At 38.4% G+C, this 13,138-nt stretch overlaps 1 protein-coding gene across 1 annotated transcript in view; it reads right to left on the bottom strand.

The window, feature by feature from the left end:
- The window catches only part of ROS1 (ROS proto-oncogene 1, receptor tyrosine kinase), a 72,505-nt gene that overhangs the window by 40,211 nt on the left and 19,156 nt on the right, over positions 1-13,138 (bottom strand). The window contains exons 16-25 of the mRNA XM_062632471.1: positions 12,888-13,069; positions 11,730-11,921; positions 7,029-7,129; positions 5,293-5,507; positions 4,802-4,956; positions 4,010-4,172; positions 2,907-3,169; positions 1,976-2,039; positions 1,151-1,353; positions 217-428 (exon numbers count right to left, since the gene is read on the bottom strand). Of these exons, the coding sequence (XP_062488455.1) occupies positions 217-428; positions 1,151-1,353; positions 1,976-2,039; positions 2,907-3,169; positions 4,010-4,172; positions 4,802-4,956; positions 5,293-5,507; positions 7,029-7,129; positions 11,730-11,921; positions 12,888-13,069 (1,750 nt within the window). The remainder of the gene's footprint in view (positions 1-216; positions 429-1,150; positions 1,354-1,975; positions 2,040-2,906; positions 3,170-4,009; positions 4,173-4,801; positions 4,957-5,292; positions 5,508-7,028; positions 7,130-11,729; positions 11,922-12,887; positions 13,070-13,138) is intronic.

Raw genomic sequence — 13,138 nt, 5'->3', positions numbered from 1 at the left:
TATTTACATAGAATTTGAAATCTTTACTTAAAGATACACTTCTTTCTGAAATTAGGGATGGCCAAGCTCAACTAGCAGTATAAAAGTAGAACTGCATCCACAGATTTCTGAGGTTTACACAGTGCAAAAGACTGATATACTAGAAAAATGTATATGATTGCATGAAAATCATGTTTAAAATATGTTTTAAAATGGTACTGGCAATATATGCCTTACCTTAAGAAAGGATATGACAACAGAGATGATACAGTTGAATTACTTCTACCCAACTGTATGTTCAAGGCTTTTAGAGATTTTATCTTCAGCTCAAGATCAACAACAAATATTTGATTTTCATTCCATGGTGTCTTCAGGGCAACAAAGAGATGTCTTGCAATCCAGTCAACTGTGATGGCTGTGGCATTGTGAAGATATGCATCTTTGAAAAACTTCAGAAAAAAATAAAAACATTACTAAAACTGTCTGAGAGCACAAATTTCCCACCTGATGCTGGGACATGGTGAAATTACATTTGTTTCTGAAATAATTTCTGCTTGGCAAGTAGAAGTCAAAATATAAAGAGATGGCACAGAATGGAAATTACAGTATTTTAACACAAATGAAAACTATTATTTTACAAATATCAATTGTTGTTTCCATGTTCTTCCATATTCTTGAAATTAAAATTAAATTACATTTTATACAAAATTTCTTGTATTTAATAGTGTGAATTTTAAATTAAATGTCTTTTGAAATATCTTGTGAACAAAGAAGATGCCACCAAAATCATATATGTTTAATAGGACAACTTGACCAATGGCATACTCTAGCCTATTCTAAAGCTACTGATGACAAAAAAAAGAAAAAGAAATAAAAAAAGTGAAATAAAATAAAGAAGTCCAAATGTTGTTATACATATCTTTATTATACTGCTAGAAAGAAAAATTATCCAGCTAATCTCTTTCATATTACACCTCATACAAACTGTTATTAAGAAAATTATGTCTTTGCAGTTGTTTCCCTACCGTATTTTGTTTATCATGCTGCTTTTTTTCTGTTTCAAATATGCAGCTGCGACTTCTTCAAAAACATAATTAGCCCCAAAATAATGACAATAATGGCCACATATTTTCTGAGATTGTCTCAAGAAAGGGAATGAAAGAAAGAATACCTGAAACTTTGAAGCGGTCTGTATATTCAGAAGAAAAATAGAATCTTCCATGATATAGTATGCTTTATCATCATTAGCAATGTAACAGATGTCCTTTACATTTATCTTTGCTGAAAGTTCCCATATGGTGTGATTATTGTCTATGTCAGTAAGATACAACTTGTTGGCAGAAACAGTTAGAAGAGTTGGGACAGGGAAAAGATCTGAAATGAAAAGGGCACAGAAGGATTTACAAAAAACATTTTAGACAACAGCAGTCGTTCATAAGGAAAACAAGTACAAGATAAAAGTAAGTTATGGCCCTGAACAAACTGTATTTTCTCATATGCCACAGCAAATAAATAAAATATTTAGATGACTTCTTTTCATCACATGCAAAGTCCTAAGATCTTTTTTTAGTGGCACTGTGGATGTTTACCTGACAAATGTAAGCCTAGTAAAGATAGAACTGCTCAATTGATTACTTTAACAGCGCAACTAGAAATAGCCTATGACCCCTAGTAGATCCCTAACTCTCCTGGTTACCTTTCACTGCCAAATTAGAAATATTCTATGATCTTTAGCAACCTGCTGCTCCATGCTACCCTGAGGTTGCCTAGAAAAGTCAATTTAGCATAGTTTTGAGGAAAGGCTTGAAATTTAATCTGATGATAAGAAATGTGTTAATCATTTCATGTCAGAAGCTGTAACTATTCCCTCTGTGGTGTCTACTGTAGGGTGGAACAAATGTTACACACAGTGTCAGGCTAGTTATATACCAAACTCCTGTAGCATTGATTTTCCCAGCAGTTACACACAATGAGATAGCATCCAAGTCATCCATACCTGATGAAAACCTCTCTGCTGTATCAGACATAGGTCCTGGACCCACAGAGGTGAAGGCTTGCACCTGTGGGACAGAAAATTGTTAAGTAGCAGCTTAAATGATTGCATTCAAGAGCCTGAAGAGTCAATGGCAGAAATGGAACCAGATCCCCTGGCTGCTCAGCTAGGGGCATATATGCACGTGCTCTATTTGACCTAAGGCCTTGCTGATGATTTCAAAGGCCACATTCAGGGCTGGTTCATGGCTATGAAGAGAATTTTAAGCAGTGGCCGAGAATGTGACAATCCATGCTTCGTCTGTCATCAGTTGCAGCTTGAAGGACACCAGACAGTCTTGTCTCCTTACCCAGGTTGCAGCAATTCCTACTGTTGGTTGATATTGCAACCTACATGGTGTTGTCCTCCATCAGTACCTGTTCTATTACATGCCTTCATGCTTTTAACTTATCTTTCAAGCACACTTTCTGTGTGTTCCAAACATCTTGTCACAATAAAAACATGTTGTCTTGACAAATTTTAATATGGAAATCTCTTTTTATATAAGACTTGTGAGTCCTTGCATTTTTCCAGCAGTGGAACTTCTCTTGATCTGTGGCTCTGTTTTAACGGTGTGTCACCCTCCACCAGGTCAGTCAAATCTTGTTTCACTTGCTTTTAGCAGTGGCTTTAGGAAACCTCTAGGAAAGTTTCTTTTGGGCTTCACCAAATCTATATAATGCTGGAGCATTGTTTCCCACCTTATTTAGTGAATAATACAATACTGAGAAAGGTTAAGCTGGGTATCCAAGGGTGAGTCAGTGAATCAGCAGTTCCACAAGCAGAAACCACAAGTTCTTGCCCCAAGCCGAGTGACATCTCCTAGGCAAACACATCAGGCTGCATTGATAACATCTACCATCTAGCATGAGGTAAGCTGAGTAATTCTTCATACCTGAAACCTTACTGTAAGGCTGGGAAGCACATCCATAAGAGAAAAGAGCGTCAGGGTGGGTTTAACGTTGCTCACGTTCCACTCTGTGAAAGCGTTAGCAGTGTCACTCTGAGTCAAGAGTTGATAGTAAACCCTGAACTGCAATAATACTCCATTTTCCTTTTCAGGTCTGTCCCACCTGAACTCCACAGGGACTGTGTCACCACTTTCATGTAGGTTATTTTGTAACACATATATCCTAGGGTTTGTAGGGGCTGAAGGAACTACACAACAACAACAACAAAAACAAAACAAAACAAAATAAACAAACAGTAAAAAACACAGAGCAAAGTGCTCCTATTAAAACACAAACTCTACCTCATAATGAGCTCTTTTAGTTCTGAGCCTGAGCTTTGCAACCTTAATGCTGACTGAGAAAGACAGCCATCAGTGGGGTGTATATTGTAGAAGGATATCTAAAATATATATATATATATATATAAAATTCCTTTCTGGTTTTCATTGGTGTGTAGGCATCTGATTTTAACTTGCTTAGCAAAAAAGGAGCTGCATAAACAGAGACAAATGGACTCCTGCACTCACACTGGAGATGTCTATTTATCCAAGTCCTGTAGGTAACAGTGGAGCTGCAAGAATTTTCACAGCGTATACTCTATCACCCCTATTGACTGCAGCTTATAAGCTTTCTCAGTGCTCTAGTCACTCAACACTACATTTTAGCTGACTTAACTTTGACCTGCATGAGAACTTTTTACTCATTTACTGAAGTTAAAAGTGCGTAACATTTATTAAAAATTTAATAAGTACTTGCAGCCTTTGATGGCCATTGTAATGGATCTTAATTTCTCTTTCTTGCTCATAGTCATAGGCACGTGGTAGATATATTGTCATGTGCTTTCTGTTCCAAATTCTGTTACAGCAATTGTGTGCATTTATGTGTGTAATAGATAATTACCAAAGATACTCAGGAACATGTCCTTGCAACTTTGCCTGCAGCTGACTAGTCCTGAAAGCTGCTCATTCTTCTCCAGGTTTCACTTGCTGACATAGACCTGGTCCCAGTACCCGTAACAAATGAAGAATGGGATTTAAAATTCTAGTACCTCCTTCAGGGGCTCGAAGGGATACAGATGTTGCTGGTGCCTTGCCCCAGTGTGTGTATGGAGTGACGGTAAAATCAAAGAGTGTAAATGGTTCCAGCCAATCAACTTGGTAGGATGGCACTGTCAGGTTATGGGGATGGAGACACCATTCACTCTCCAAAGACTGTGAATGAAATGAAACAGCATAAAATAAAACAAATAATTTTTTTCCCATCTCAGAAAAGCTTTAAGTTTTCTAAAATTCCCCTCACCAAGCTGGCCAATCAAATCAAGACAGAGCTTCTCTTCCTGTGAGTGAGTGTTGTTTCACCAACTCCTGTGGCACTGTAGTGATGCATAGCAATCTGCTAGTAATCTGCCCTTTGAATTTAAAGTAAAGCTTGCCAAATGTGCTAAAATTAAGTGTGGATGGAGGCTAGATTTCACATTCAGGCAAAGGCTGTCCCATTGGCAGCTTTGAGGACGCTTCTGTCACTGAGTTACTGTGAAAGGCTTTCTCACACATCTTTGAGCACTGGGAGCTCCTCGCCTGGCATTTCACACCCCAGTAGCTTGCCCAGAGCTACTGCTAAGCCAGTGTTCCTCCTGTGCTGGCCTTAGTGACAGAGAAACAGGACAGCTTGCTTTATACTTACAGTTTAGTTTGGTTGTTTGACCGATTTGCAAATGTTGGATAAGAAACAAATTATTTCTGTTTAAAAATAGATACATCAGCAAGTAGATGCAGTAATACATGTAGAAAATAAGGAGGAATCCCTCGTTATTAATAATACATAGTATGAATATCCTTACTTGTAGAGTTTTTGATCCCACGCAGTAAAAGACAGTTCCCCATTCCACATTTGTGGGACTCCAAATGATGTGAAAACTTGAAGAATTTCCTTTAATCATGAATGAAGACTCTGGCACTGAATCTGGAATCACTTTTGGTGTAAAAGAAAAACTTCCTGTCCATGAAGAGAGGAAGAAGTAATAATAATCTAAATAATGTGAGCAATAGGTAAACTTTTCAAACCCGACTTAAAGCTTTAAAGTACCATGGAAAATCCTGTAAGCTATCATTCATTAGATAGAAACAATGAATAACAACACCATTTATTCTTTTTAGCCATACCCATAAACTTTTATAATTGCACATTATCCAAGTATAGCCTGATTTATTTATTAATAAGTTGCTGTTGTTCTTACCTTTTGTCAAATGACTAAAGAATTTCAAGAATGAAGAATCATGGGCTGACAGTGAATACTTTTACTGAGGGGTTTAGATAAAGAAAATAACATACCTGGCAAGGGTTTAAGTGATGTGTGAACAAGGGTAAAGTCTGCAAACTCTGCTGGTTGTGAGAAGGGAATGCTAAGGCTCTGATTGACTTCCTGAGTTGTAATAAAATGAAGAGTATTAATCCAGAACAGACGACCACTGTAGTATTCCAGTGCACCTTGAGATATGTCTGAAGTACTCCATGCTGCAAATTCTGTGATGATGGCATTACCACAACTGTGAAAACATGTATGAAACTAGCAAACTGAAAACACATGTGTAGAGAGAACAAGATTTATGCAATGTTTGACACATCAGTACATTTCTCATCATTAAAATTCTTGTCACGTAGGAGGCAGAAAAACAATTCAAAAAGTTTTCTTTAAGTTCTCTAAAGAAGAACACTTTTCAGAATGGCACATGGCAGGAACACCTGCAAAAAGCCTTCATTCCGTTGATTTCATTAGAAAGCAGTTATGAAATGGCTTAGTATTCTGACGCATGGATGTAAAAGATTGAGTATTTTGAAAAATCAACCCACCTTCTCTCAGCAATTTCTCTGAAACAGTGCAGACTACTTCACAGCATGAGGTTCATTTTACTTCATTAAAGCAGGTCCCCAGATTAATTTGACCTTGCTAGTTTCCTCAGTGAAATTCCACTATTTATTAAATGCTTAACATTTTCCTCCATTGTGGTGATCAGCGGTGATTTATTCTGTCTTGTTACTTCTACATAGAAATTTACAGGCCTCTTTTTGTCCCAATTTATTATCTTGCTAAGCAACTAAATACGTTGTAAGAGGCATCATTTAGCCATCTCGGAAACATCTTTCAGCTTAGACACATGCTATCCAAACAAATTCGGAAAAGCTTTTACACACAATCAGGTCAATTAGGATGGATTACTTCTAGTGTCTCTATTCTGGCATGCCAGGGACAATGATTTATGGATGCCAATTGGTTCACAATGGAGCTGCATGTTCTGGCTAAGACTAATCAACATGTTTTGATTCTTCAAATGTTTACCATTAATCATAGCAAGTCTAAAATCAGTCACAAAATTCATCTGATTCTGCACAAAGCCAGCCTGCAACATTATGAGCACAAGTAAATACAGATGCTGTTCAAATAAGTTTAAGGAGTTTAATCTGATGCTTAAAAAAAAAATAACCCCAAATGAAAAGGAGTAAAAATACAGTTTCATGAGATCATCATGCACTTGGCACTTAGAGAACAAATTCACTATTTTCCTCAAGGTCTTAATATATATTCAAGCTGACCCATAAACATTGTTTGGCTTCGTTTTGTTTTTTAAGCTTTGTCTTTCAGGAATAATGCATCCATTTCATGCTCAGGGTGATCAAAAGGAAAGCCTGCTGAGCGCTGATTGCTCAGGTGAGAAAGTGGTGTCAATTCAAGTCCTAAGCTCTGTGCAAGATGAACAAGTTACAGCTCTAGGCACTTGAAAACTGTCAGGAGTTGTAATGCTAAGACAAAATAGACAGTAAATGGTGATTATTTCCTAAAGCTAAGTCTGAAAATTCATGAGCATGACCTCAGTTCAGTTGAGTTTCCATACTATGTTTCTCTCACTGTAAAACGGTGTTAATAACCATCGCAACATGTAGTTTGCCGTCAGTTGGCTGTTAAATTAAATTGTTAAATTAGTAATTAGTGTACCCAGCACTGGGCAAAATTTGTTTTTAGAGTATCACAAAACCTAGAAAATGCCAACACATGCTATGCATTCACTTACCCTTCTTTGCAAAGAGAAACTCTGTATAGGTTTAGGCATAGGCTATCTTGCACAAGCCAGTAAAGAAAATCATAGGTGAGATCCAAAGTTAAACCAACCACCTAAGAAAACAGAAAGTCCAAATGGCAACTTGAACACATCTTCAGTTTTGAGGTAAAAGCCCTTAGGCATAACTGTTGTCTAGATGGCATCATGAGTAGCATGGTACAAGGCTTTCTGTTTATTTTTAACAGGCTCTAATATCCAAAATAGGATTTTCTTGCTTTTGCAGTAAACAACAGATTCAATACCATATGCAGCAATAATAGAAATCGATCTCTAATAATCTGTTCTGTGAATAATAAAGAATTTGCTTCCATCAACTGGTGTGCTAAATGTTAGCAAGTGCAGTCTATGTCATGTCATTAGCACAGCTTACAAGTTGTTCGGGGTTTCCTTGAACATGGTTTCCATCAGGTCTCAAACCTCTTATTCAAACACTGGTTGTGGCTATTCTATTATAAGCTTAAATTTCCATTATGGATGCAAGTGGAGCAGCCTTTTTTTTTTTTTAGCTCTTCATTAATAAACTGCAGAAGATGATGACAGGAAAGCAAATGCCATATCGCTTAGTTGTCTGTTGGTCCTTATGTAATCACATTCTTGGCATATTTCTGTTGACATTATATGTCAGAAAATCAAGGTTTAAATGATTGCTCCTGTAGGTTTTACTGTTAAAAATATCTCACAGTATGCATGTGCCTGTGTGCAGATTTAGTCAACCATGTTATTTTTTATCCCATTTACCTGTTTTCCCTCCCAACACCAAATTACTTCTTCCTGAATCTACCTTGCTTTTTTTAAAGTTTAGGTCTGTTTAGGTCTTCTTTCCTTGCTCCGCTTTTTTTTTTTTTTTCTGCAACTATTACATTTTCCAATAGACATGCCCATCTTCTTTCTCCTGATCCCTGCATCCTCATTAATAAAAGGCAAAGGAATACTTGTACTATTCATTTTCAGGAATTAGGCGGCAATTTAACACCTCCCTTCTGTAATGCTTAAAAAATTGACAAACATTTTCCATTTCATGAAGTATTAGCTTCTGGACATGATATGTAGTAGTGATCATGCAATGTATCTTAATATCGTAAGATGCAACATAAATTTAGCTGCTTGAAATACTCCTTGACTAGAAATACTAAGAGACAATATCTAGAGGGCCATGGCCCCTCCTGCAAATAACACACTTTGCTGCTCCCCTATAAATTACTTTTGTCCCACTGTTATTGCATAGTGTAAGTGACTTACTAAGTGCTTTGGAAATCCTGTGACACATCCTAAGCTGGAAAAATTCAGAGTAGCTCTGCCAAAATCAATCAAGCTATGCCAATATGCACCAGCTAAGCTAAACAACTGATTGGAAAATAAAATAATTGACACAAAAGGACCCAGTTCCTGACAAAGAAATTAGACTTTCAAAGCTCTGCCTTTATATTTATGTATTTTATTTTTTTTAGTAAACCTGTCATCTCCTACTGTAGTCTTTTTGGTTGTTATCACTTGGATTTCAAGCTAAAAGGAGATACAACCATATACTGCAGAAGATCCTGTAGTGACCAGCTGAATAGCAATTCCTTAATAGAAAATCAGCTAGAAAATACCAGTAAGAACCAGTTATGTAGAGAACATGTTCTAACTGTTGGATAATAACAATTAACTATTACATCTGTGATTTAATATTGAAGAGGTACTCTTTTAGGGATAAAGGACTCCACTGAGCAAGGAAGATACATTTCAGTACTTGTGCAAACATATATTTGCATCTTTATATGGGACAATAATGACGAGTTTGATAATTCCACCATAAAAGAATGTTAAACTGCCCTTTTTTGTTTAATGGGTTTATTTTGTGTTTTATTTTAATAAACAAACACCTGCCTGCTATAACTGGTCACTTCTCAATCAAGACATTTTTACTTGGCTTTTTTCCTGTATGCTTCACAGCAGGAGGCTGAGTTCAGGAAGTCAGTGCATAGATTAGGGGCATCAGAGAAGCAGGAGATGTTTGCTTGTAGGAGGTGTGAATAAGTGGATGGTTGAAGGCTGGTATTACTGACACAGAGAAAGGTGCAGAAAAAGAAAAAAAATGACAGGAGCAGACAAGCATTTTTATTGCTGCCAAGGTTCTTGAGAATAAGAACAAGAAATCTGAGGTTAGCATGAGGCGATTCAGAGAAACAGGTAGAGAATCAAAAGAGAAGGGCAAGGAAAGTGACATTTGATGCTTAGAATAAACCTCAAATTGTCATTCCTTTGCAACAGATCACCCAGAAGATACATAAGTGTAAATGTGCCGTTGAGCTTGGACAGCATCTATCTTCCCATGAAGACAATCCACACCAGCCAGCTCCTGAAGAAAGGTGTGAGGTTTGTACTGGAAGATACAGTGACCCTTTGTAGCACAGACTTTTCTCTCTACATGTGACAAATGTTCTTCAGCTCTTTTGCATTTAGGTCTGCAAGTATAGCAGGTGCTACACCAGAACCAGCTTTCCCTCTCCTTCCCAAACCCTCATGAATGTAACAGAGACCTGTAATACAAGCTGACCTTCCCAAATGTTAATTGCCTTCCAGAGACTAAAGCAGGCTTGGCTTTTTTTATAATCAGAGAAACATCAGCCTCTTTTCCTTTGGAAAAGGAGATTGAAATATTCTTGGGAATGATACAAAGGTAGACAAGAAATAGATCTTTATTAAAAGCCTTTTTTAAACTTTAAAGAACCAGGCTTCAGGTAAGATGGAAGCATAAATTGTACAACAGATTGAATAAAAACAAAGGCTTATTTAGCAAGAGCTGTGTTTCAAAGAAATCTGGTGCAGCAGATAATATATCTGAGTCAACCTATGCTTTGCTCCAATGAATAGAAGAGAGGGCAAAACCCCACACAGAGTGTGGTTTGAGCTGAGGAGCGTTCAGCTCTTCTTTGAGAGAGGCTCCAAGGAGTTAAAGCAGTGCAATAGATGTCACGGTCGCTCAGCATGACCTGTTCAGGGCACAGCCTGGAAAAGGTTCAAAGGTTCACTGGGTCTGCAGTCCCAATCACACTGACTCCCAGAGTCCTTCAGTCCCTGCTGTGTTAGTAAGGAATTCTCTTGCCAGGGAATTGGGTCATCCATTACTTTTCTCCCAGATACACAAGGAGGAGAGTGAGAGAGGAAGAGGCAGGGAGGGAAAGAAGAGAAGGAAAGGAAGAAAAGGAGGATAGGAAAAAAGGGAAAGAAATGAAAGAAAGGAAGGACACATATGTGGCTGCTGAGACCCTGGCAATTCTTTTCATGAGGTGAATATCCAGTCTCAAGTTCCTTCAGTGCACAGGTCACACTGAGTCCCACCTAGCAAGAATGAGGACAAGTCCTTAGCATGGCAAATTCCACATAGTGGCCAAGGCAGGACAGGACTGGGGAAGGCAACAATGATCCATGAGGACCCAGCAGTGAACCAAGGCCTTAAGAGTTTCATAGGACACCAGAGAGGGGAGAATGGAGAATAAAAGCATGGTAGAGGTCAGCAGAGACTCAGAGCCTGTCTGTGAGGACCTCAGAGCACATCAAAAGCTCTCCAAGTAGGGAAGAAGAGTTAAGGGGCTTCCACATGTTGCATGGGCTTTGGTGAGCTATAGCTAAGCATGTCGTCTCTATTTCTCCTCTACAGCTCATCTTTGCATGGGACCCATTATCTACCTTAATACAGCTAAAACAACAACCTCCCATAGCTTTGCTCCCCCTATACTCTTTACTTGCTTCTGCAAGAAGCCCCCTTCCCTTATCCCTGAGGAGCTGTTCTGCTTTACAGCAGACTCTTCTCAGCCTCCTGGAGCTCCCCAGCAGCACAGAGCAAAATAAAAGGGGCCAAGCTGGGGCCAGGCCTGTGTCTAACTTGGGCAAGAGAAGTAGAGAAGATGGGGAAGAAAAGGTTAAGAGTGAGTTGGGGATGGAGAGTCTCAAGAACCCCAGAGCACTGCTGTTGCCACTGCACGGTGGAGAGGATCAAGCAGAATGGGGACTGTCAGTGGCAGATTTGACATCCCCACCAGTGCTGCAGCAGCAACAAGCTGTGACAGACTATGGCAGGGCCAGCTGCACTGAGCACAAGTATGGCATCAGCTGCTGTCCCCCTTCTCTCATCTGCACAGGCAAAGTCTGTCTCTGCAGCAGCACCTCTACAGCCTGAAGTGCAACTCCGGTGTCCCTGGCAAGTGTCTAGCCTCAAAACTGACCCTGCCAGGACCCACAAGCTGGGAAACATATGAAAGGAGGCAGGACACCATGGAACTCTGGCTCCATATTCTGATGGAAAAGCCAGAACTGACCATTAGACTAAAGTCATTTGGGAAGAGCAAGTACTTTTCACATATGGGAAGGAGCAACCTTACAACAATAAGGACATCTTTAATGTCACATTCTGTTGCAAGGGTCTGACTTTAGAATTTAGAAATTTTTAGTACAGCTATTACATGATTTAATTCTTACACTGTTCTCAAAATGATATAACATTATTGCAAGAAAGGCATATTCTTCTTCTGGTCATAACACACTGATTTTGACAAAGTGAACACGGACTATATTCAAGAGATCAAACCACTAAAATACACCCCTGTCCTGTACCTCCCCTGCAACCCCCCCAAAAAAAAAAAAAAAAAAAAAAAGAAAAAAATTAGTCACCTGTTTACCAGAAAACTGTGGCTGCTCTTGTAACATAAGATACTCCTCTCCATTCAGTCTTGCGCTCTCCACTGAATACGTTGTGGCCCAGTACAAATAGCCATTTACTGAATCCACTACCAGATCCTTCACTAGAAACACAACATGAGCCACAATATCCGTATGGTCTCTAAGCAGTGATTTTCTGTAGATCTAGGGAGAAAGAAATTGCTTTTAACATCACACCTAAATTATCAGCCATGATCAATTGAGTATACATACATGACTTTTCCACAGCGGTTTATCAGAAGCTTATGCAAGCCTTAGGCTTTAATAGCCTAAACCTTTTGTATTCAGAGTATAAGTATGAAGAATAAGGCAAAATTATTAGTTAATGTTTGCCAGAAAGTAACAAAAGAAAAAGCTGAAATATCTCTTCCTCTTGGCTTTCCCGGTTTTGGCAGCCTTCTGTCTGACAAGAATTTCTCACCCACTTTATATTCACTATTCACAAGTGTAAATGAGGGTGCAAGGCAGGGTGAAATCTGGCCTTCTTGCTCCAGTTTTTAAAACAGCTTCTGACTTTGCACTTACAAGAAATGAAAGGCATAATTTGACAGCACTGCATAAATTAGCACTGCAATTTTGAAGTCAGATACCTTTTAAATAATTCACATCAGTGTTCCTGATATGAAAGTGTACAAGTGCAATTGTAATTATTTTTTTATCTGCAGTGATCTGCAAAATATTACAGTATAGAGGCCAATCTTGAAAATCTCTGTGTAAACAAATCGTGTCAAATCTGATTAAAATAAAGTCCATCTACGTCTTAGCTCAGATCAACTTGGCAGCCTCCATTTTCACCATCTTCACATATTTTTACAATGCTGAATCCAACAAAGCTGTTAATAGCATGTTTGATTTGCCTGTTTTGCACCTGGAATTCAGTATCCTGCTTTAGTAAATATTAGGGAACATTTTACCCCAAACTTTTGTGCAAGTCTGGGAAATTCACTCAAGGGAAGAAAGATCTCCTTGTTCTCTACACTATAATAGCAAAAGGTCCAAATGCATCTCAAGTTGCAAGAAGTAGGTATTATCTTCCCAAATACTGATTTACAGTCTTTCTTGTTGACATTATGGGTTTTTTTCCCTTTTCTGAAGTGCAATTATACCTACCGTATTTGCTTTGCCAGCCCAGTACAAGCATTGACCTAACCAATCAAAGGCCAACATCCTGGCATTTCTGATGTCAGATACATAAGTATTCCTAGTGGTAGCCTCTCTTTTGTTCAGTGACCAGGTCTGAACTTCCCCCATGGAATTAATCCAATAAAGAGTGTCATTATACCAGTCGAGGTCTTGAAGAAGAAAGGGAAGATATTAAGCATTTCACAAACACATAAATAAAAACCCATATTTAAAAAATA

Source organism: Pezoporus occidentalis, unplaced genomic scaffold (genome assembly GCF_034315485.1).
Source record: "Pezoporus occidentalis ecotype Australia unplaced genomic scaffold, CSIRO_AGI_Poc_V1 ctg39, whole genome shotgun sequence".
Classification (NCBI taxonomy): Eukaryota; Metazoa; Chordata; class Aves; order Psittaciformes; family Psittacidae; genus Pezoporus; species Pezoporus occidentalis.
The sequence above is the reverse complement of the archived record's forward strand: the minus strand, read 5'-3'. Positions and strand labels throughout refer to the sequence as shown.